The 24,072-nt window shown below is 39.8% G+C and overlaps 1 protein-coding gene across 2 annotated transcripts; it reads left to right on the top strand.

Moving 5' to 3' along the window:
* Positions 1–186: 186 nt before the first annotated feature.
* LOC108412146 (beta-1,3-galactosyltransferase 2-like) lies at positions 187–24,017 on the top strand. 2 transcript variants are annotated; one of them, XM_017684063.2, is made up of 2 exons: positions 187–318; positions 20,658–24,017. In XM_017684063.2, the coding sequence occupies exon 2, from the start codon at positions 20,668–20,670 to the stop codon at positions 21,829–21,831; it is 1,164 nt and encodes a 387-aa protein (XP_017539552.1). In that variant the 5' UTR covers positions 187–318; positions 20,658–20,667; the 3' UTR covers positions 21,832–24,017. The 2 variants fall into 2 exon arrangements, with proteins under 2 accessions (XP_017539552.1, XP_017539553.1); XM_017684064.2 differs by lacking the exon at positions 187–318 and adding an exon at positions 12,261–12,347.
* Positions 24,018–24,072: the final 55 nt, after the last annotated feature.

The following is a 24,072-nucleotide window of genomic DNA, read 5'->3' as shown; positions in this document are numbered from 1 at the left end:
CTGTAGTCACCTCCATGTGCTCAGTGCGTAATGGTAAATTCTTCATGGCAACCTGGTTTGCTCCGCCTCTTACACCCATTCCCTACCCCCACCCATAACCGCCCCCCCCCCCCCCCTCCTCCGCCACAACTCCCCTCCTTCTTATGGAACACCTGAAAGCAGGTAAGGGAGGAGGAAGCTGTAATTGTGCAACTACACCAGATGAAATGTTTTACACAGCTCGTCTCACAGAGAAACTCATGGCACCGATGCAGACGGCATTGTCTGCTGCTCCACGCGTTCGCTAAAGAAGCCCTCCACCAGTTCCTGCCCTATAAGGTGAGCCGGCTCCTGTTGTTCTCATGTAAATAACGCCCTGCTTTGTAAATAACGCAAAGCTTTAATAATACATGTAGTTACCAGTTTATGCTCCAACCCTCAGGCGTCATGTTAAGAGGCAAAAATGTAAACGCATTATTATTAAGACTATAATTCTATTCAGACTTTCTTCTCTTAGATGTAATTAAATGATAACGGAGTACATTCTTAGGAATGAATGCATTGCCGAAAGCATCCCCGTTTGTTGCCATCCGGTCTGACAGGCTTTAAAGCTGTGGACTGGGATCTGATTTAACACTTCATTTGGTTTTGCTTTGTCCAGTAATTATAGCTGTTCCCATCACTAAGTCTAAGTATGGTCTTGATCTAAAACAATGGCCAATGGCCATTTTCCCTTTGATTCAGTCATTTCCAATCATTTAAACCTTCACAAAGTACTGTTGGCATCTGAGATCATTACAGCATTCGGCTTATTCGCATGGGTTCATGGGATGGACTGGTGTGTTAATCACATGAGTGGCAAAACAATATTAACCCTAAATCTACAGACGCCACAGATGATCTAAAACCTCACCACACTGGAAGGAAGAGGATCAGTGGCAGTACAAAGGTCATAGTCTAATCTTTCCCGGGTTTATAGATAAGCCAAGTGTGAAACAGGCAGTTTTTTGTGATCTCTTGGGAAGGAATGTTTCCTTTCTAACCACTACCCTTCACCAGCCCTCATTTACTGATGCAACCACTGGTGGGGCTAACTACTATTAGAGCTTCAACTCAACACTAAGGGTCTGAAAGGATAAAAGGATGTGTAGCTGTCGAGAAGCAACTTACTGAGCAAAGGAAATGGACAAAAGTAAATAAAACCGCAAATCAAACAAGGATGCTGCTGGTAGAGTCCGCACCTCAGCATCCTGGAATGTGTTTGGGATAAGTTGGATCGTGAGAAGCTTCTAAGACTGATCTTTGGAGGTGTGGCTGCAGGTTTCTTTGAGAAACTGAAAGCGAGTCTCCTGAAAAGAGAAAAGGCTGTATTAAAGGTAAAGGGTGGACACGATATACTGAGAATTTTTTTCACTATATGTTACTGTTTGAATAGAACCTCATATCTCCAAACATTACTAACTTTACAGGAGAAGGAAATAACCTGCTTTACTTTTAATGTAAGTCAATGGAAGCAGATTTTTTCCCAAGTCTTTTTGGATCATTTCTTTTGCTCCATTCATCATGAAATTTACACACAATGTAAAGAACAACAGACATTTTCAAATTATGTCAAAAACAATAAAAATGGAGATTCAAGCTTTTCTCCCAACAACAGCAACATGTATGTAGGGTCATTGGTCACTGATTAATACATTAACGTTAATTTTGCGTGATTTTGAACATACTAGCTATTAACAAACAAGTCCTTTAAGTGTAGGCCTTCTTTTGCTTGTGGGAAGGAAAACATCCTCGCAAAGCGACCTCTACTTCATAGTAAACAAATCATAAACTAATTTAATATTTAAAGGTATTTAATGTAAGATATTTTATTTTATTTACTGACTGTGTGTCCTCTTTATAAGACATATGCTCTTAAGGCAATTTAAAGGCCATTAAATTATCATCATGTCCCTATTGACTCGCTGGACTCCACTTCCCACAATCGCCTTGACCACCACGTCATCATCACATGCATTTTCTCGTCCATGTATCTGCTTTTTCTACTCTCGGTTCTAACCTGGCCCGACTTCGGTGTGTCCTTGGACTGTCCTTTCACTACAAGTAAAAGATGTGATACGTGAACATCAGATGACTAAATGAGTTACCTCTCAGTCAAATATCAAAATTAGTCTGAATGCACGTCCTCAGATGATATATTAAATGTAAATACTCTTCAAAGTGTCAACAGCAATGATACATGACAGGACTTTTACAAATTCAAATGCAAACAGCATATAGTGATATAGACTGCATGTAGTGAGTCTGCATTACATAAGAGAAAATTCCAATTCAAATGCAAAAGAGTATGCAAATTAATTTCCAGTTGTTTTGTGTGGAGGTGATTCATGTCTGACTATGGTGAGCATGCGGCTGCACAATCATCAAATGTTAATGACCTCATAATCAGCTTTGAGTAGAGACTCGCAGGACTGTCTTAGGACCTGGATGGCCAATTACGCATATTCCTATCAGTGAAATGCAGGGCCACTGTGGGTTACTGCAGTGCTTCCCAAGCTTGGTCCTGGAAGAAGTCACTGCTAGGTTTCTTGAAAGCATCTTAGCACAAAAACTATTGTTAAATGGTAGCGCGAGCATCACACCGAACACTATCTCTAGATGGTTAATAACTGCTGACTCTTTGTTAGGGGTGTGTTATAGCAGAGAAAGCACTGAAATGTAGGGAAGTGTTTCTCTGACAGTGCTGTGAGTCTCTGAAGCCAGTCATGATGTCACTAACACTGCTAATGTTCAAGAGCCGCCAGTAAGTTTAGAAAGTTTAGCTCCCGACGACTCACAGTCTGAGGCACCTTTTAGAGATGGTAGTAGTGTTGCTCAAGGGACTATCAGTGGTATAACACAGTGTTCCTGCCTGGGCAGGGAACTGAACCCCAGGCAGTTGCAAATTTACAACAACATGGCCTTACATTTGTAAAATGACATTTCAGATTTGTTAAAAAGTCTGGACCCTATTAAAGTATGTCTCGAAAGGACGAGACAAAGTGGATATACACCGATCAGGCATAACACTCCGACCACCTCCTTGTTTCTACACTCACTGTCCTTTTTATCAGCTCCTCTTACTATATAGGTGCACTTTGTAGTTCTACAGTTACAGACTGTAGTCCATCTGTTTCTCTGATACTTTGTTAGCCCTCTTTTACCCTGTTCTTCAGTGGTCAGGAAACCCATGGACCGTCTATACAGTCTGTAGCTGTAGAACTACAAAGTGCAGCTATACAGTAAGTGGAGCTGATAAAATGGACAATGAGCGTAGAAGCAAGGTGGTGCTCAGAATGTTAAGCCCTTTATTTAAATAAGTCCAAACCCTGAGATCTGCTAATAGAGCAAACCAAACAAATCAGAACAAAGACAGGATGAAAATGAAACCTAAGCAGGCATAAAGAAGGCATAACCACAAGTAGTTGGTGTCACGCCCATATAAGGAAGTCTGGGTCTGAGCAGATTTCTCTATGGGAGAAACGAATGTGGTGAAAACTGCTGCTATCGTACCATGTGGTGAAACTTATCAGCTCTAAACCAAATATATTTAGTCCTACATACAAGTTTTCCCCCCGAATGTTACTGGATACTTAAAATTGTTAAGTTATTTAACAGTCAAAATACAAATAATGCTACAAACATGCTAAGTGGAAGCTAATGTTCCTGTCCTTGAAACGACATTGCACAAAAGTCTACTTTTAAATGTATTATTTAATTGTACTTGTTACTTAAACACTTTCTGGGAACTTTCCAACAACAGAGTTAATTGATTTCATGCCTCAACGTTCTTTAACAATGAAAAAGTATTAAAGTATGAATCAGAGTGCCTGAACTTCAGAAACCTCAAGGTTGTCAAATCAACTTTGCCATTTCACAATAAATGACTCAATAACAGAAATAAAATCTGGGTAACAAGTTTGAAACCAGGATGACAAGGGTGAACATTTTGTTGATGTTAAAGCAGTAAATCAATAAAAAAAACAGCAGAAGAAAATGCTGAAAAACTGTTTATCAAAATGTTTTCAAGGTTTCAAGTTTTGTTTTAATACACTTCTATTTCATTTTTTCATTCAAAATAACGATGTAGTGCTGAGAATGATCCACAACCTAAATAATACCTGCTCTGTGGTGGTCCTGTGGGGGTCCCAGCCATTGAAGAACAGGGTGAAAAGTGGGCTAATAAAGTATGCAGAGAATCCCTCCTACATCAATGCCCTCATGGTTGAAAATGCTATAGTGCTATATAGACACTATAGTGTCCTCTAGAGTGGCAAAAACGAGAGCAAGTGCGCTATTGGCTGCCCTTCACATGGGGAAAAAAAGACTGAGTGCCCCTTCATGCAATAAATTATGATGTGCCCTCTAGAGCAAGAAGGTTTGATAGTATCTAAATAAATGCTTTTCTAGTCAAGGAAATGTGATGCTGTGCCCTATAAGATGCTCTTACAAAGGTCTAAACTTGACATTCCCTGTGGGTGTCCTTCCATTATGACGGGCCCACCCCTATATAACATCTAAGGGTGCACCTCCAGTGGGTAAAATGTGTTGCAGAGCTGTAAAGGGGGTCCCTGCATGTGCAAGAACTTTCAATGTAAATTTTTACTTATATGGCAAGCCATTTTAGCTTTTAAAATATTTTTACTAGTATGAATTGAATTCTTGATATCAAAAAATGATCACTATTTTACTAATTTTCACTAGTAAAAATAAATTTTTTGATATCAAGAATTTAATTATTACTAGTAAAAATGTAATACTAAAGTTAATATATACACTCACCGGCCACTTTATTAGGTACAGGTTCAGTTGCTTGTTAACACAAACCGCTAATCAGCCAATCACACGGCCGCAACTCACTGCATTTAGGCATGTAGAGGTGGTCAAGACGACTTGCTGAAGTGCAGGCCGAGCATCAGGACGGGGAAGAAAGGGGATTTAAGGGGCTTTGAACGTGGCGTGGTTGTTGGTGCCAGACGGGCTGGTCTGAGTATTTCAGAAACTGCTGATCTGCTGGGATTTTCACGCTCAACTATCTCTAGGGTTTACAGATAACGGTCCGAAAAAGAGGAAACGTCCAGTGAGCGGTCAGTTGTGTGGACGAAAATGCCTTGTTGATGTGAGAGGTCAGAGGAGAATGGGCAGACTGGTTCCAGATGATAGAAATCAAATAACCACTTGTCACAACCAAGGAATGCAGAAAACCATCTCTGAACCATCTTCTCGGCACACTTTGGGCCCCTTAGTACCAAGTGAGCATCGTTTAAATGCCGCGGCCTACCTGGGTATTGTTGCTGACCATAACCATCCCTTTATGACCACAGTGTACCCATCTTCTGATGGCTACTTCCAGCAGGATAATGCACCATGTCACAAAGCTCATATCATCTCAAACTGGTTTCTTGAACATGACAGTGAGTTCACTGTACTATACTGTACACTGTACAATCCAATATAGCACCTTTGGGATGTGGTGGAACGGGAAATTCGCATCATAAATGTGCAGCTGACAAATCTGCAGCAACTGCATGATGCTATCATGTCAATATGGACCAAAATCTCTGAGCAACGTTTCCAACACCTTGTTGAAAGTGTGCCACAAAGAATTTAGGCAGTTCTGAAGGCAAAAGAGGGTCCAACCTTTTACTAGCAACCAGTGAGTGTATATATATAATGTAAAATTATATTTTCTATAAAAAATACAGTTTTTCCATGTGAAATTTAAATCATTACTAGTAAGAATTCATGTGTAAATTATTCTTGATATCAAAAATGTTATTTTTAAATGTGAGAATAAAATTTTTACTTGTAAGAATTAAATTTTCACGTTTAAATTGAATTAAAAGCTAAAATGGCTTGCCACATACGTAAAGATTTCGTGGTTTGTATTTTTACCAGTGAATATTTCAGTGTTACTAGTAAAAAGTAAGAAAATGAATGGAGAAATTCATGAATTATCACTGGTAAAAATTAAATTTGGACTACTGAGCATTAAATGTGTAAACTGAATTCCTGATATCAAGAACAAAAGGATAAAAAGCTAAAACAGCTTGTCGCTTACCAATGTTGCATTAATAAATACCAATGTATGTAGCTTTTATAATAGCTGTACCACCTTATTTTAGCCTGGAGGCCTAGGTAAGGAACTAGCTGACCGGTCCCTTGCTTAGCTGATTCTAGGCTGATCTGCAGAGTCCATGTGGAAATGAAGCAGAAGTGTATGAATCCTTCCCTAAGGGAACTGTTTGGAATTGTTTGGTGTGAACTGCTTTTTCAACTAACTTTAAGTGACATCTCCTGGACTATCAAGCTCCCAAATCTTAGCTGTCTCACTTATATTATCACATCTGCGTGTGTGATTGTGTAACAAATCGCTGTTGTTGGGTCAAAACCTTGTATCTTTAAAAGGGTAAATTTACAGGAGAAGGAAAAAAACACTCTACTTTTAATGTAAGTCAGTGGAACCAGGTCATTTAAGGTCACTTCTTTTTGTCCATTCTTCATGGAATTTACACAGAATATATAGGACTATGAGTGTTTTCAAATTATGTCAAAAACTGGAAAACGACAAAAATGGAGATACAAGGTTTTGTAGCAGAGAAATGCTAATTATTTCCTCTGTTTTTCACTTCCAAGGTCTTTGTAAAGGTCATTTTAAAGGTTTATAGTCCTGTAATCTGGGTTGCCTAACAACATAATGCTAACAGGAGTGTTTCATCCTTTCATACGTGGTACATCATAGCTTTTTGCATGCTGGTGGAGTCCCATGCTGTGCAGTAGAGCACTTTTCTTTTTTTGCCCATGCCCTTCAAACAGCCTGGGTCTGTCACTAAGGTTAATATTACAGTTAGTGCAGGCTTAAAACTCATAAGTTAATGTGTCGAAACTTACGAGTCAATGATTAAATGTGCAACCAACAAAACCGTCTGACTCATTTCAGTGTGAGTAGAAAAATGGAAGTCTTGCCCAAGGACTCTTATTGGTATAGTGTAGGGTGTTTTACCCAGGTGGTGACTGAACCCCAGTCTACAGCATAGAAGGCAGAGGTGTTACCCACTACACTAACCAACCACACAATGAAAAGACTTCCACTTGACACTCACAGCACCCTCCTCCAATAAAGAAGAGCATTACAGCGCAGCAATTACTGTGGTAACACCAGAGAGAAGCTGGCTTAAAGCAGAGAAAGTAAACATGTTCAGACATCTGGTCAGACACTTGTAGCCTAGGGGTTCTTTACCTTTTCCACCCCAAGGCCCATCTGTTTATTACTACACAGCAAAGTGGCCTACAGGAAAACTAGTCAACCACTAAAATACAGTTTTCTTTTTTTAAATGCTGACACTGAAAACCTAAAAATTAAAGGCTGAAAAAGATCATATTTTTCATTCCGGCTGCCAGTAGATTTGGAAAATCTAGCACAGGTTAGTACTAACCTGAGGGGGAGAAAAAGCATAGAAATGTATGAGATTCTTAGATTTTTAAGTTAATCTTTTGTCCACTTATGTTTTAAAGATTTAAAGTGATATTGCCAACCCACTACAAATTACTGAGTTCAGGCCAGTGGGCCACTACAGGGGGGCTTCATGGCCCACAAGTTGAGAATCACTATTGTAAACTTAGCTTTTGCTTCAGTTTGGTTGCTGCTGCTGTAGGTTTATTCAGTCGGACTTCAGTGTCCCAAGTGCAGCGACCGCTGACCCTGTTAATGGGAGAATGAGTTTGATCCCTGGTGATACTTCAGCCATCTGTTGCTGGGAGGAAAAGTCCAGGAAATTACAATATCACGCACACATGACAAACAATAGATAGAGAGACGACAGGTCAGCAGAACGATAAGCAGAGTAAGCAAGTACTTTTATCAGCTCATTTAATAGGTCAATGATTTTTGTCAATCAACCAGGAGGCTCACTATTATATTATATTATCTCTGTCAACATACATGTGATTAAGACATGAGATAATCCAGGGAGAACGGTAGCGGGACAGTCATCAAGAAAAAAGGCCCAGGATATTCAGGATAAAAAAATGACCTTCAGTTGAAAGAGCTTGCGTAATTTCTGTAATACGTTAAAACTGCCTACTCTGTGTTTGCTGAGCCAGATCATGAATTGTTGTCTCAGGTTTTAACAGTAATAGGCTGTAGCCCACAAAAGCCTTCTGAAAGATATCTTCCCCATTGTAAAAAATAAAGCTGGCCTGAATAATCTGCATATATTTGTTCACTACATTGGGATTAGTTTATCTATTCAGGATTTATAAGCATAATCCTTCTATACACCCCAAATACTGAAGCCCAAACTGTGAAAAAGTTCATTAGAAAAGGCCTTTAGAAAGAATCTACAGAAAATGTCAAAAAGAAATATGCCCTGTTGCGGTAGCACAGCAGAATTAGATTTGTATGTAAAAATAAAATAATCTTCCTTTACAGTAAAATAAAGCTTCTTGTTTGAATTGTCCTATTCCACCTTAAATGGTGCAGCAGTTACATTCTGGCGCCTCAAGCACCATTTAAGGTGGAATAGGACAATTCAAACAAGAAGCTGGCGAATGAGAAGCAACTTTAGCCTCGTAAAAATTGAATGCTGAGAGACATTTTACAAGAAACTGTTCTAGTTTTGATGAAAAGTTTCCTGCTAGAGATGAGGTTATATTTAAGCTAACGCTTAAGGCTGAGTTTCGTTTGTATTATATTTTTAGCCTATAATGGGACATTAGCACATATTGAGACATATTTAGAGACAAGATGGTAAAATGGACATAAAATGTTGTGGCAGTCAAGGTGGCTTGATTTCTATTGAAAAGATAAAATGGCTTTTCTTAACATTTGGGTTGCAAACCACTGACTTAAGCTCAAAGCAAAATAAACACTGCTTTCCACATGGCCACTAAACTGTTACCTTTAAAAAAAAACTGTTACCTTAGTCATTTTTAGTCAGTTTAGTCAGTTATTTGGGTCGGGGGTAGAACTTAGCACCGAGGCCCAAGCTTGTGAAAAAACAGATTTAAAAAAAGCAGTAAATCAATCGGGAAAAGAGAATGACATAACCAAACAAACATTTTGGACAGATGTTCAATATGTAACATTCTATGCAATGAAGTTTTATGCAGACTGAAAAAAAAAGTCTGGATATTGTTCAAAAGTGCTGCTTGATAAATGAATTAGACTTAATTTTTGTAATTAGACTTAATTTTTGTGTATATTATTATACTGTATTGTTTCATATTATCCCTGCGACTCTGAGGGAGAAGCAGCTTAGAAAATGTGTGTGTGTGTGTGTGTTTCATATTATATTTCATCCACAATTCAATAACGGCTACTATTGTTGCTGCATAGTCATTTAACTGGTGCTATTTTTAAAAATATCAGGTTTTATTCAAGCACTTTGGATGATGAGATGCTGGTTCAGGTCAGTTTCTGACAGAATTTTAGTTTCAGGCTCAAAATTTTAAATTTCAATTTAAAAATGTTGATTTTAATGTAATTTCATTTCAACAATACATATTTTATATCATTACTTTTGAACATTTTCTTCTGTTTTTCCACAACCGTGCCAGCACCGCTTTTTTTTTGCTGTTATGAAGTATTCCTACTGCAGTGTAAGCTGGAAAAAGTTTATCTCTTCCTTCTGACATTTATAGTTTCCTCACAATGCACCTTTCATCACTGAGTTGGTATATTTTCAGAGGCATAAAGCTACGTTTGTATAAAGCTATGTAAGGAGGGAAGTCAGTCAGAGAGTCAGGAACAAACACACTTTGTGCACAAGGTAGGAACAAAGTTTAATTTTTGACTCATTACTTTGGTTGAATTTTAAGCAAGAATATCCAAATACTTCAAGGAAACATTTGCAATCTCCTCCCAGGAAAGAACTGAGTTTCACAATGCACGAAATTCAACTTTTAATCCATTTAGCTGTAAAAAGTAGCAGTGCCCAGTAGAAGGGCATGCCCCTCTCTGACCCAGAGTATCAGGGGGCTGTATGCACATTTGCATGCTATGGGCAAGTTTCTCAACTGTGGCTACATGCTTTCATAATACAATAAAACAGTAAATATAACAGTAAACTGATTGAGAAAATGAGAGAACAGTGTAGCCAAAAGAGTGTTTGAGTGCATTTGTTCAGACAGATGTTCAATACTTTCAAAAATGATCATAACAATCATTAAATATACACCAATTTTATTTACTCTACATAATGAACTAACATTATTCTGTCTCTCGTTTTACTGAGAAGCATCTGAAACATCGTCACATCTAAATCACTTGGCATATTGTTTGTATGCATGTAATCACTTAAGCTGTTCGATTTTCTCAGACCAGTGGATCAGACCTGTGGTTCAGGGGTCTTTAATTAAAATTCAATAAGGTCCTGTTAGAGAAAATTTCCTCAAGCGAAGGTCCAGAACATCATAATGTCTAACTTGCATCATGACTCAGTGCCATATACTGTTTACTGAAGTAGCCTAGCAGGAATATCAGCATCTTCTACAGTCAACAACTGAATATCAAATCAAACAAAGTCCAGCTCAGTAACATTTCAAAAATATTTGTCAGTTTTGTCTTTTTAGAGCACTCCATGTGAAATAACTAGTAATGCACTGATCTGATTGGCTGAGTAGTGTCACGTCATATTTACAACGCACGCAATTGGTCTTTGAATTTTCCATTGTTTATCGGTTATAGGTCCAGGTCCACATAGGACAGTGTCTGGGTCCGAACTCGGATTGCGGTCCGCCTATTGGTAACCTTTGCTGTAGTTGTTCAGTAATTAAAGGCTGTATTAGAGAAGACGATATTTTTCACCGATTTTTCTGTCCTTGATTGTTAGTCATCAAAGTGCCCTCACTATATGATCTTCTACCCACTAACCACTAAATACCTTTAACATTATTTTAAATAGGACTGATTATTCATGACTAATGTTTAATCATATTTAGGCAACCCTCATTTATTAGCATGGCAAAATGCTAGCTATGTTTACATTTTCAGTGCAAGTCAATGCACAAGCTTCTCTTCTCTACTGTATAGAACTCACCCTTTATGGAAAAATGGTTACAAAAAGTGAAGATCCCAGGCTGGACCACCTACAAGTGAAATAACCACCATATTTCAGACTGACAAATGCAAGTGCCCTAGGTTTTCAGTCATGTGATTATTGTGACTAATGTGGCTGCCATATTTGGGCCCAAATTTCTGGCTTTGCTGCTCCACATTAACATAACTAGAGGTGAAAGATACTAAAGATACTAGAGGTGCTAAAGTTACTCTCCTTACTTTGGAAAATTAAAAACGTTTCCTTGACAAAGTGGATAAAATAGTCTGAGATCCTTATACAGTTTCCCCTGAACTCCTGGATCCACTTGAACTGGCTGAAAAGTTTTCCTGACATTTACATTTACCTCATACTCAGCCCCTCTCCCTGTTCTATAGAGTCTCTCACAGCATTTAAAAGCACAGAAGCCCACCAGCTCTTCAAGTCAGGCTGAGTAAAGTTTGTTTTACTGGTTTTAAATAAAAGAGGAGAACACCTCTGCCATTATAGGAGGGAAACAACATCAGCTAATTAACACAGATGGGATCAATGCTGGCCTTTAGAGAACTTTAGCTAATGCTAACAGCAGAGAGATGAACAGTCGTCCCCCCTAACAGAGCTGCAGACCCCCGGGATAACTTTACTCTGTTTCTGGAGATTTAAATGACGTTTAAATGGAGGAATAAAAGCGTTAAATATCAGACTAAATGTCGTGGGACAGAAAACGACATCGTGTCTCGACAGACGTGATTCTGTAAGTTTGCTGGTACAGTTAGCTTAGAGTTCAGCTCCAGTCCTGAAACCCCTGAACTGCATAACTGGGTTTCCTGGTTAAAATTCACGATATTATTATCTGATTAATATCGTCTGGAGCTGAACGAGGTGAACAGCAGAAACACTGAACTATACAGTGCAGGGGCTCCAAACCTGGAGTGAAAACGCTGAATTAAAGGTCTGTGTCTCTCATCTTTCGGCTTCTGTGGCGTCTTGCAAGTGAATCCTTCACAAAGTGCAGCTGATTGAAGGCGTTGCGCAGCGCAGTCACTCCCTGATTCAGTCCTCAAAATGGTGCAACTATTCAGTGTGACGTCACGTGAAATGTGAGAATATAACGAAACTAAGGAATGACCTTTTAAAGCAGAAACAGGAAATGAGAACAGGAAACTACCACACATCTGTGTGCTCAGATGTGGGTTCGAATAACACTATCACATGAAAGTCACAGCTCCATCTGATGCTTTCATTTCTTCAGCATGTCACATAGCTTCCAAAAAACATCAACTATCTCATTAGGTGAGTTAGAAAATTTTACTTTGTGGTTATTTCTTAATATTTGTCAGCAAAACTAAAAGGCCACATCAATTATTGCATTATATTGATCTGATTGGTAAAATTATGTGGGCCGCTGTAGCTTTTGAGGTTTGCTTTTGTGTGGCACAGGTTAGAAAACGCTGGGAACCTCTGATGTAGAAAAATAAACGTAAAAATCGGACATACATGTGACAACATGCTACCACCTCTTTTCCTAGATAGGGTAACTGTTACTATCCATTGCAGAGCCTTAAGTGAACTGAACAGAACAAACAAAGCTAAGTTGTCAGATATTTCTACATGTATACAAAGATAATGACAAGCCATTGGATAAGAGGGAAACACCAGTAATCACTTAAGCTCTACTTCTACTCACAAATTAGAGACTTCTCTTTGTCTCCACTGAAAGGTACTGTTGCTCATTTCTAATGAGGTGGAAGGTGTTGAAGGTCTTCAGAGATCAGTCCCCCAATGAGATTTGGGGGGTTACACTTACTCATTCTAATGGCATAACTAGACCCCAATTATGACAACTGTCTTCAATAAATAGAAATAGAAAAGAATATAAGAAATAACATATGATTTGTGTGTTCACTCCTTTACCTCAACCAAGTTGGTGCTTCAATATAGAACAATAGTATAACAGTTTAAGTGTGTTATGTTCTCTTAGCCAAAGGGGGAACAAGTCACAAGCAAATACCCAAATGCGATCTTTTTCTTCGTATGTGTCACTGTGAACAGCCAAAAATACACTGAATCTAACATTTTCAATTCTGATTCGAGACATTTTTATATGTGATACTGAAATCCGATCCATATCCAATCTGCGGCAGTGCAACTCAGTCTGAACAGCCAGATCAGAATACATGCGACTTTTACATCAGTCCAACTCGACATTCATCATATTTTCGCACTGCTGAGACTCAAACATTTAGGCAGATGTTTCTGTACCAAAAAACTTGAAGAGCCTCATTGCAGCCGCTCCGCATTTGAAGAGATTGAGTGAAATGGCCGAACGCAGCCAGAGGAGCCTGAGGCTGCAGCGTCAGAGAACAGTTTAAAGAATCTGAGGACACGAACCAAAGAAGTGGCCATGGCAGAATAGCACATCCTTTTTACGGTGAACTCAAACACTGTGGGTGATGAGCCCAGCTGTCAAGCACTTTATAATTGCTCCTGTGATGCTGGTGAAGACTAAACTGAAAGCATGGGGGGTGACAGATGTTCGCTGGCGGTCATGATTGTTCATCTCTGGACAAGCCACGTGAAGCACTGTCTTCTTCTTTCGGCTGCTCCCTTTAGGGGTCGCCACAGCGGATCATCTGCCTCCATCTTGCCCTATCCACTGCCTCCTCTACTTTTACACCAACCATCTCCATGTCCACCTTCACTACATCCATAAACCTTCTCTGAGGTCTACCTCTTCTCCTTCTACCCGGCAGCTCCATCTCCAACATTCTTTGACCAATATATCGACAATTCCTCCTCAACACATGTCCAAACCATCTCAACCTGGCCTCGCTGGCTTTATCTCCAAACTGCTCCACCTTCACCGTCCCTCTGATCTGCTCATTTCAAATCTTGTCCAGCCTTGTCACTCCCAAAAAAATCTCAGCATCTTCATCTCCGCCACCTCCAGCTCAGCCTCCTGTCTTTTAGACAGAGCCACAGTCTCCAAACCAAACATCATAGCAGGACGCACTGCTGTCTTGTAAACCTTCCCTTTCACTCTTGCTGCTATCCTTCTGTCACACATCAGCCCTGACACCCGTCTCCACCCACTCCATCCTGCCTGCACCCTCTTCTTCACCTCTTTTTTGCACTGTCCATTGCTCTGGATGGTTGACCCAAGATATTTGAAGTCATCCACCTTTACGACCTCTACTCCTTGCATCTTGACCTTTCCACCTGCCTCCCTCTCATTTACACACATGTATTCCGTCTTGTGTCTACTGACCTCATACATGTCTCATACATGTCCTGCACCACCCTAACATATTTTTCAGCTACACCTGACTTCCTCATACAGTACCACAGTTCCTCTCGTGGCACCCTATCATCTGCCTTCTCTAGATCCACAAAGACACAATGCAGCTCCTTCTGACCTTCTCTGTACTTCTCTACCAACACTCTCAACGCAAAAATTGCATCTGTGGTACTCTTTCTGGGCATGAAACCAAACTGCTGCTCACTGATCTGGACCTCTCGCCTTAGCCTTGCTTCAACAACTCTTTCCCATACCTTCATGGTGTGGCTCATCAACTTTATCCATCTTACTCCAAACTCTGTAGTTACTGCAGCTCTGCACATCACCCTTGTTCTTAAAAATGGGGACCAGTACACTGCTTCTCCACTCATCAGGCATCCTCTCACTTACTCCAAATCCAACACTTCATCCATCTTACTCCAAAATTCCTCTTTCTCCTCTAACTGACAACCAACCTGTGGTGCATATGAACTGACAACATTCAAAATTACACCATCAACCTCCAACTTCAGGCTCATGATCCTGTCTGACACTCTCTTTACATCCAGAACACTTTTCCCAAGCTGTTCCTTTAGGATTATCCCTACTCCATTTCTCTTCCTCTCTACACCATGATAGAACAGTTTGAATCCACCTCCAATGTTCCTGGCCTTGCTTCCTTTCCATCTGGTCTCCGGAACACACAGAATATCTATTTTCCTTCTCTCCATCATGTCTGCAAGTTCTCTGCCTTTGTCCCTATGTTCAGAGTCCCTACTCTAACCTCCACACTCCTGCCTTTCCTTCTCTCTCGCTGCCTTCTAACCCGCCTTCCTCCTCTCCTCTTTGATGATCTTTGACCTACAGTAGTCCAATTTCCACCGGCACCCTGCTGGTCAACAGCACCGGAGGCGGTTGTTGTTAACCCGGGCCTCGACCGATCCGGTCTGGCAATCATATTTATTTATTTATTTATTTATTTTTTTAAACCTTTATTTTACCAGGTAAAATGTTTGAGAACCAGTTCTCATTTACAAACATGACCTGGCCGAAAGGCCCCAATAAAAATAGGTCCACGGCACATAAAAACAGATACATACAAAAACAAGTATACATACCAAAAGTAAAACATAACAGAACAAACAAAAAAATACAGATTTACATAAAACAAACCAAAAAATATGAAAAAAGCAGGAGTAAGGATAGAGAAAAATGAGTATGTATGAGTATGTGCATTATTTTTATCCATGATTATTAACAAGAGCAACAGTCTACTATTGTATGTTTAATTTTATGCTTGAAAGTGGAAAGAGGTGTTAAAATTGCAAGTTTAAGGGTGGTTTGTAAAGTATTCCAATCATTTGCTGCTGAAAAACGAAAGGAATTGCAGCCAAAGGTACTGCAAGTTTTGGGAATGGTTAGCTTGATGTATTCACTTGACCTTGTGCAATATTTATTATTGGCTACGTGAAGAAGAGACGACAGATATGGTGGTGTTATGGCCAAGATCGTCTTGTAGATGAAGTGAAACCAATGATGGAGCCGCCGAGTATGAAGTGAGGGCAAGCCCACCAGTTTATAGAGATCACAGTGATGAGTATGGAAAGGTGCATTAGTGGCAAAGCGGATGGCAGAATGATAAAGTGTGTCTAGTTTTCGAAGAACAGTGCATGATGCCATTTTATAGATGATGTCACCATAGTCCAAAATTGGAAGTATTGTCATTTTAACAAGAGTAAGCTTGGCTGCATAAGTAAAAGAGGCTTTATTACGAAAAAGAAAAGCTAGTCTAGCTTTGACTTTCTTCTGGAGGTTATTGATATGTGTGGAGAAAGACAGAGACGAGTCCAACCAGATGCCTAAATATTTGTAAGATTGAACAAATTCCAAAGTAATGCCATTAGCACAGCTGATCTTGGGGGGGTTAGCAGCATCTTTAGCAGCATCTTTGTGATCCGCATGATAGTTTTGGCACAAGTTTTACGCCGGATGCCCTTCCTGATGCAACCCTCACCATTTATCCGGGCTTGGGACTGGCACCAGAAGTACACAAAGTACACCCCTAATGGCTGGTTTAGCCACGTGAAGCACTGTACTGTAGTGTATCTGCACTGTACTGGATGAATCATATACATGACAGCTGTCAATAAACAACTCTAGGCAGAACCTCAAAAGGCACAGGTGCATGACTTTTTGTGAACTTCAAAATATTCATAAACAAACCCAACAATTCTAGCACTCAACTGAGTTTCATCTGTGTTCTGCAGTCAACTAATCGACTGTGTGATACTGAAAACATGCTAACTCTGGCCGAGGGTCCTTGGGAAGTGAAATGGAGAGGGGTGTGAGATTGGACTTCACAATGGCTTGTCATGGATGAACAAAGAGTGTGCAGCAGTGGGTGGAGGAACAGTTGAGTTGCATAGTTGAGTTATTGACTGCCAAGTCATCAAGGAAATTAGAGTAAAATATTATATTCAATTCATACAAGCATTGGGAGGGTACAAGAATCCTGGCTACAGGCTACTACACCAGATGGGCCAAGAAATAGTGACCAGACACAGTGACACCACTTAGCATCTAACTATTATTGTACTATATTCCAGCCATACTTATTACAGAAAGTGACATGTGGCTTGAAACTCAACCGAAAACAGTCAGTGAGTCTAAACTCTTTAAATGAACAAACTGTCATTAGCCTAGCCACACTGCATTCAGACACAGCAGTGTGTAATAAACACAAGTAAAGATATTTTATTGTGAAATAACATCACGGCTGTGATTTAGTCGCCATAGATCATCATAGCCATAACGTTATAGCGATAATAGACTCCTCGAGTGTCTCTATTGCTTTTACACAACAGTTAAATAAATACAGTAAGAAATTAATAAACTGCGCCGTGAACGCAGTGTTGAATGTGTTTTAATGTTCAGTTCCTTCCTTAATGTTCACTTCCAATTATAGTTCCTTGACGAGCAGCTTGTTGCTACGTCAGAGTAACGAGCTCCGTCCACTCGCTGCTCAGCCGGCAGTTCGTTCTCCAGCTCCTTACACTAAATTCCCAAACTGTTGTCACCACTGAGCAGCTTTTCAGTCGGCAGCTGTGACAGAAGAGCAGCTGAACAACCTGGAATCAGCCAGAAATGAACCCAACACCATTCGCCAAACGTGTAGTCTGATCTTCAGAGTTGGGCCAAATCAGACTGAGCCATAAAACTGACCCAATATCAGGTTCAGCTCAGTTTTGTCAACTTTTCCAGATCAGTATTAATGTTGTTTTATTCCAGCCGGTCTTTAAAGCTTCTTACAGCCCGTTTCGTTTGGCGAATGGTGTTGGGTTAATTTCTGGCTAATTCCAGGTTGTTCAGCTGTTCTTCTGTCACAGCTGCCGACTGAAAAGCTGCTCAGTGGTGACGACAGTCTGGGATGTCAGTGTTGTCTCATCTTCAGAGTCGGACCAAAACGGCTGTCGGTCAGATGTGATCTTAACAGCGTCCGTTTTCTGTTTGTGGCAAAGTAAGAAGTAAAAATGCTCAAATGGCTTGAGCGTCTCCTACAGGTATCAAAGTCATTGCTTAGCAACGGTGTCTCAGCAAAGTGATACAGTGTTTGTGAAAAAAATGTGATGTGATGAAATAACAGCACAGTTAGAATTTACTCAACCAATCGGCTCGCGTGGCCGGAACAAACAGTTGTAAAAATATAAATAAAGCTCCAAATATTACTGCTGAATAAATAAATAAAATAAAATAAAGCTGAAAAAATAAAGGCGCATGTGATTTATATAGCCCCGAGAAAGCTGTGTTTTGTCGTTTTATCTACTCAATAATAGAGAACTGTAAGCCTTTGTTTTGTTTGCATGCATGTGATTATTGTGCATTGTTATTATTTCTCAACAGTCAGTCATATTGTTAAGCTGTAATTAGTGCCATTGAAAATGTGTGTTTGTGTGTGGGTGTGTGGCTCTGCGATGTTGTGTTTGCACTGCAATCACATGTAGTATGTTTAGAATTGTTATCTACAAGAGGCGTATCTTATGTAAATACATAAATTCAACTGTTAGACATGTTACATTTGTGGGACAAACTGATACAGCAGCATGTTGTATTGCACTGGTTGACTGTTTGATCAGACTGGCTGTTTAAGAAGTCTTGTAATGTTGAGTCATCAAATTTAACAGCGTACACTGTTGTATTATGTGGCTTTATCAGTGTGCCAGTTTCAGTTCCTGCAGCAAACTAAACATTAACTGTAGATACTCACACCTGATGTTTTCAATGTTCGTAGTTCTACAGTTACAGACTGTAGTCCATCTGTTTCTCTGATACTTTGTTAGCCCCCTTTTACACTGCAGTAACACTAATGTGGTAGTGGTGTGTTTTGCTGGTACAAGCGGATCCACTACATTTCAGGGTCTAATATCCGACTTTTTCCTCCACTACATTTTGAGAAATCTGTCGCTCTTTTTGGTTTCTATGTGTATAAAAATGTAACATGTCAAAACGAAAGAACCGCAAAGCAAGAACACCAATCAAGGCACAGCGGTCACTTTGTTTAGAGCTTGTTCTGACCTGTTGGTCATACTGACCCAGTCCAGCAAACGGTTCAACATAAATGATGAACTAACCTAACTTTGTGTAAATAGACCACAATATAGAAATACACTATATTTCCAAAAGTTTTCACTCACTTCCATGGCCACAGGTATATAAAACCAAGCCCCTAGGCCTGCAGACTGCTTCTACAAACATTAGTGAAAGAATGGGTCGCTCTCAGGAGCTCAGTGAATTCCAGCGTGGTACTGTGATCAGACGCCACCTGTGCAACAAGTCCAGTCATAAGATGACAGAGCGGTCAGCGGAAGCTGAAGCGCATAGTGCGCAGAGGTCACCAACTTTCTGCAGAGTCAAAAACTACAGACCTCCAAACTTCATGTGGCCTTCAGATCAGCTCAAGAACAGCATAGAGAGCTTCATGGAATGGGTTTCCATGGCCGAGCAGCTGCATCCAAGCCGTACATCACAGAGCGCAATGCAAAGCGTCGAATACAGTGATGTAAAGCGCCGCCATTGGACTCTAGAGCAATGGAGATGTGTTCTCTGGAGTGACCAATCACGGTTCTCCACAAATGCGCTTCTGGGAGAACGGTCAAAAATTCCCATAAACACACTCCTAAACCTTGTGGAAAGCCTTCCCAAAGAGTTGAAGCTGTTATAGCTGCAAAGGGTGGGCCAACATCATATTAAACCCTATGGATTAAGAATGAGATCTCATTCAAGTTCATATGCGTGTGAAGCCAGATGAGTGAATACTTTTGGCAATATATTGTATATCCACATATGCAGTCGTGACTGACGTCTTTTTTCTGAATTTATTCAAACACTTTCATTTTATAGTAAATTAGTTGAGCTGGTTTATGTTTATGAACAGAGACCTACAGATCAACATAGTACAGACAACTCCTTTGTGATCCTGAGTTTGAACCAAGTTTTTATTAAACTTCAACTTGTAACTAAGTTGCATTAAGTTAATTAATCTTTTAGTACTTTTTATACTTAAGTGCATTAGAAGGCGAATACCTTTGTAGTTTTACTCAAGTGGAGGTCTAAAAGGAGGACTTCTATTAGATTAATATTTTACCTTTGGTATCTCTACTTTAACTCAAGTACACAATTTGTGTACTTTGTCCAATACTGGTAAGGTCTAGTTGTATAAATATCAGGACTTATAGCTGAGTTAGGTTAGATAGAGTTGGTATCAGTATCAGTACTCTTTATTGGCTGATATTAGGATCAGGCATCAGTATCAGTATTGGAAGGAGAAAATTGGTAACGGTGCACCTCTACCGTTGAACATGTATCAATTGCCATATAGTTGGTATGGCATTTATTGAATGATGCATTAACAACTGTGAACATCGACTCAGCAAAATACTCTTTACTTTTTTTTCCAATCATATAATCGACTCTGATAAGTTTTCATAAAACTTGCTGAATAACATTCAGACTGGCAACCTATCCAGGGTCCTTCTGCCCAATGAACACTGGGATAGGCACCAGGAGCCCCATGACCCAGCAGGATAAGTGGTTTAGATGAATGAGTGAATAGCATTCAGAAGCAGCAGCAACCATGACAGTTTAATTGATACTGTGATTAGAATTTTGAGGTTATGCTGAAATCAAATTAACATTGGCTCATTTTCCATGATCATGCAGAACTCACTGAGCCTGAAGTCTGTTTAAAGTAAGCAAATAAATGGAGGGTTTTACTTCAAGAAAAAGGGTGCTTCATCATGACCACTTGTCTCTTTCTTTTGTTTTTGTAGTCTAGCCCAGATGATGGCCACCCTCAACCTTTGCAGGTTCCACTTCCAGAGCTGCTTCGTACTATTGCTGTCCATAACCTTTGCTGTGTCCGTCACGCTCTATGTGTCTGACATCCCCTTTGAGCCATCCAAAGTGTGGATCAGCAATGTTGCCTACCAGATCCACTCTTATTACAAGTCAATCAAGGAACCAATACCCAATACTGACACACTACTAAATGTGTCCCTTCCCTCATCATCACGTGCCACACATCCATCTATAATTACGATGAACAGACATAATGTGACAGATGTGGTCAATAAGGAGTCTACAACTGCTGTCCTGGTGAATGAGAGGTCACCAATCCTTTACCATCAAGCATACCCACGCAACTACCACTACATCATAGACGAGCCCCATAAGTGTGAACAAGAGAAACCGTTTCTGGTCCTCATGGTCCCAGTAGCACCACACGAACTGGCGGCTCGCAACGCCATCCGGAGCACATGGGGTAATGAAAGCATGGTCCGAAATAAAACCATTATGGTGATCTTCTTGCTGGGATTGCCTGGGATCAAGGCCGAGAAACAACAGGAGGAACTGAAGCTGGAAAGCCAGCAGTACCACGATGTGGTCCAGAGTGACTTTATAGACACCTACATCAACTTGACGATAAAGACCACAGTAATCATGGACTGGCTGGCCACACGTTGTCCCAAGGCATCCTACGCCATGAAGGTCGACTCTGACATGTTCTTGAATCTGGAGAACTTGATGAGCTTGTTGCTGTCACCTGCTACACCTAAAGAAAACTACATGACAGGGAGTGTTATGTGGAACCGGCCAGTCGTCCGGGACAAGAACTCCAAGTGGTACGTGCCACAGGAATTATATGCTGAAGACTACTACCCAACATACCTGCTGGGGATGGGTTATGTCTTCTCCAATGATCTTCCAGAGAAGATCGTTGAGGCCTCAAAAGAAATACCACCATTTAACATTGAGGATGCATATGTGGGTGCCTGTCTAAAACGAATAGGAGTTTCACCTTCAAACCCTCCCGATCCCTCCCAGTTTAAGGACTATTTTAGTGGAACGTATAATCGAGAAGAGTTTGCCAGTGCGATCACCACCATCCTTCAATCCCCACAGCAGTTGATCACATTCTGGCAGGACCTAAAGAGGCCTACATGAGGGTCTTGGAGGTAAAAGACTCAAAACCTATGATGGTCACCTGCCATTGTTTCTTAGAATGCTCTTGCATTGTCTGCATGGGAAAAGGCTCTTGACGTGTGACTGTGAATGACTGACATTTGGGGAAGTATTTATTTTGCTTTTGTGGGGAACATGCTTATGGGTATTCTGAAAGAGAATTTGGGTGTCATTATGTGGAACATTGAAACCAAGATGAACTGGAACAACAGAACCTAAGGTCAATATCTTGTGAAATGAACATTTAGAATTTGATGTTTAACTTTTTTTTTTTTTTTTATGGGAATATTTATATATTTTTTTTATTATTATTATTTAACTGTTGGATGGATTTTACTTGCTGTATTTTCCCTCAGTCTATTCAGAACTGATTCCTAGTGAAACGTTTTCAAAATATCAGTGCATAGAATCTGAGCTTTCTGTGAGGCACTGTGTTTCCTATCACTGTATAAAAGATTCACAGGGCTTATTTTATTGTAGGATTGCTCAGAGCAATTTGGATTGGTAAGCACTTGTAACAAAAAAGTGAAATAGATTGAGCAACATTGAACCGTTATTAATTATATTTCTAATCAAGTGTTTACTTTCTCATAAATATCATTTGTTACACAAACTAAACAAAAATGTATAAACCGGTAATGTTACATTTCAAATAAGTGCAGCAACTGCACTCAATTCACTTTATTTATTGCGAAAAGCAAAGTAAAAAGCAACGTTTATATTATAGCCACGTCTGTGTTCCACCTTAAATTGTTAATATTTACTGAATTACTGGATTTGCTTTAATAAGAAGTTGGTGCTGTGAGACTCTGGAACATACAGTTGCTTTAGATTTTCTGCCCTCTCCTAGATAATTACTGTCCATTGTCTGTTTCATGTCTATTGATATTGAATCTATTTCAGTTGTTTGACATGATGCACAAGTATTTGCTTTGGCTCTAGATGGAAAACAGTACGTCTAGCTTATGCTTTTATGGCTTATTGCCTAGGGTCATTCAGTAAATTGAGCTTCAGGTCAAGTCAGAGATGAAGGGCCCTTCCCACATTATTTGTACTATGTGGGGGATCTTTAACTACAACCCCATTTCCAAAAAAGAAGAATTTAAGAAAAAATAGAATGCAATGATATGCAAATCATATAAACCATTTTTATGCAAAGTACTACAAAGATAATATATCAAATTTTAAAACTGAGCAATTCTATTGTTTTTTTTCCCCAAAAATATATCCCTATTTTGAATTTGATGCCAATGACATGTTCCCAAAAATTTGGGATGGGGGTCTGTTTACCGCTGTGTTGTATCACCTCTTCTTTTAACAACACTCTGTAAGTGTTTCAGAACTGACGAAACACAGCTGTAATTAAGAAAGTGAAATGTTTTCCCGTTCTTGGTTGATATAGTATTTCAGCTCAACAGTTCAGGGTCTGGTTTGTTGTAATTTTCATGTCATAAAGCGTCAAATGTTGGTGAGAGGTCTGGACTGCAGGCAGGTCAGTTTTGCACCCGGACTCTTAATACAGAACAATGCTGCTGTAATGCATGCAGAATGTGGATTCCTGAAATAATCAAGACCTTCCCTGAAAAAGACGTCGTCTGTATGGCAGCATATGCCAAAACATGTATATATCATTCAGCACTAATGGTGCCTTGACACATATTCACGTCACCTGTGCCATGTGCACTAATGCCCCTCCTATATCATCATGAATACTGGTTTCTGAACTGCACTGATAACAAGCTGAGTGGTCTTTAGCCTGGAGGACACAGAGTTTTCCCATAAGAATTTAAAATTTTCCATTCGTCAGACCACAGGTAACTTTTCCACTTCCCCTCAGTCCATTTTAAATGACCTTGGGCCCACAGAAGGTCACAAAAACTTGCTTTTTTAAGAGTTTTAACTTGCATTTAAGGATGCAGTGACAAAGAGACAGTGGTTTTCAGAAGTGTTTCTGAGCCCATGTAGTGATTTCCACTACAGAATCATGTCTATTTTAAAGCAGTGCTGCCTGAGGGCCCAAAGATCACAGCCAGCTAAAATTGCTTTTCACCTTTGTCCCTTACATACGGAGATTTCTCCAGATTGTCTGAATCTTTTAATGTAATTAGGTACCACAGATGATAAAAAGCAAAAGTTCTTTGCAATTTTATGTTGAGAAAATTCTTTAATTGTTGCACTATCTGATCGTGCAGTCTTTCACAGAGTGGTGAACCCCTCCTCATC

The sequence above is a fragment of the Pygocentrus nattereri genome, chromosome 25, assembly GCF_015220715.1.
Source record: "Pygocentrus nattereri isolate fPygNat1 chromosome 25, fPygNat1.pri, whole genome shotgun sequence".
Classification (NCBI taxonomy): Eukaryota; Metazoa; Chordata; class Actinopteri; order Characiformes; family Serrasalmidae; genus Pygocentrus; species Pygocentrus nattereri.
This window is presented reverse-complemented; position numbering and strand designations above follow the sequence as displayed.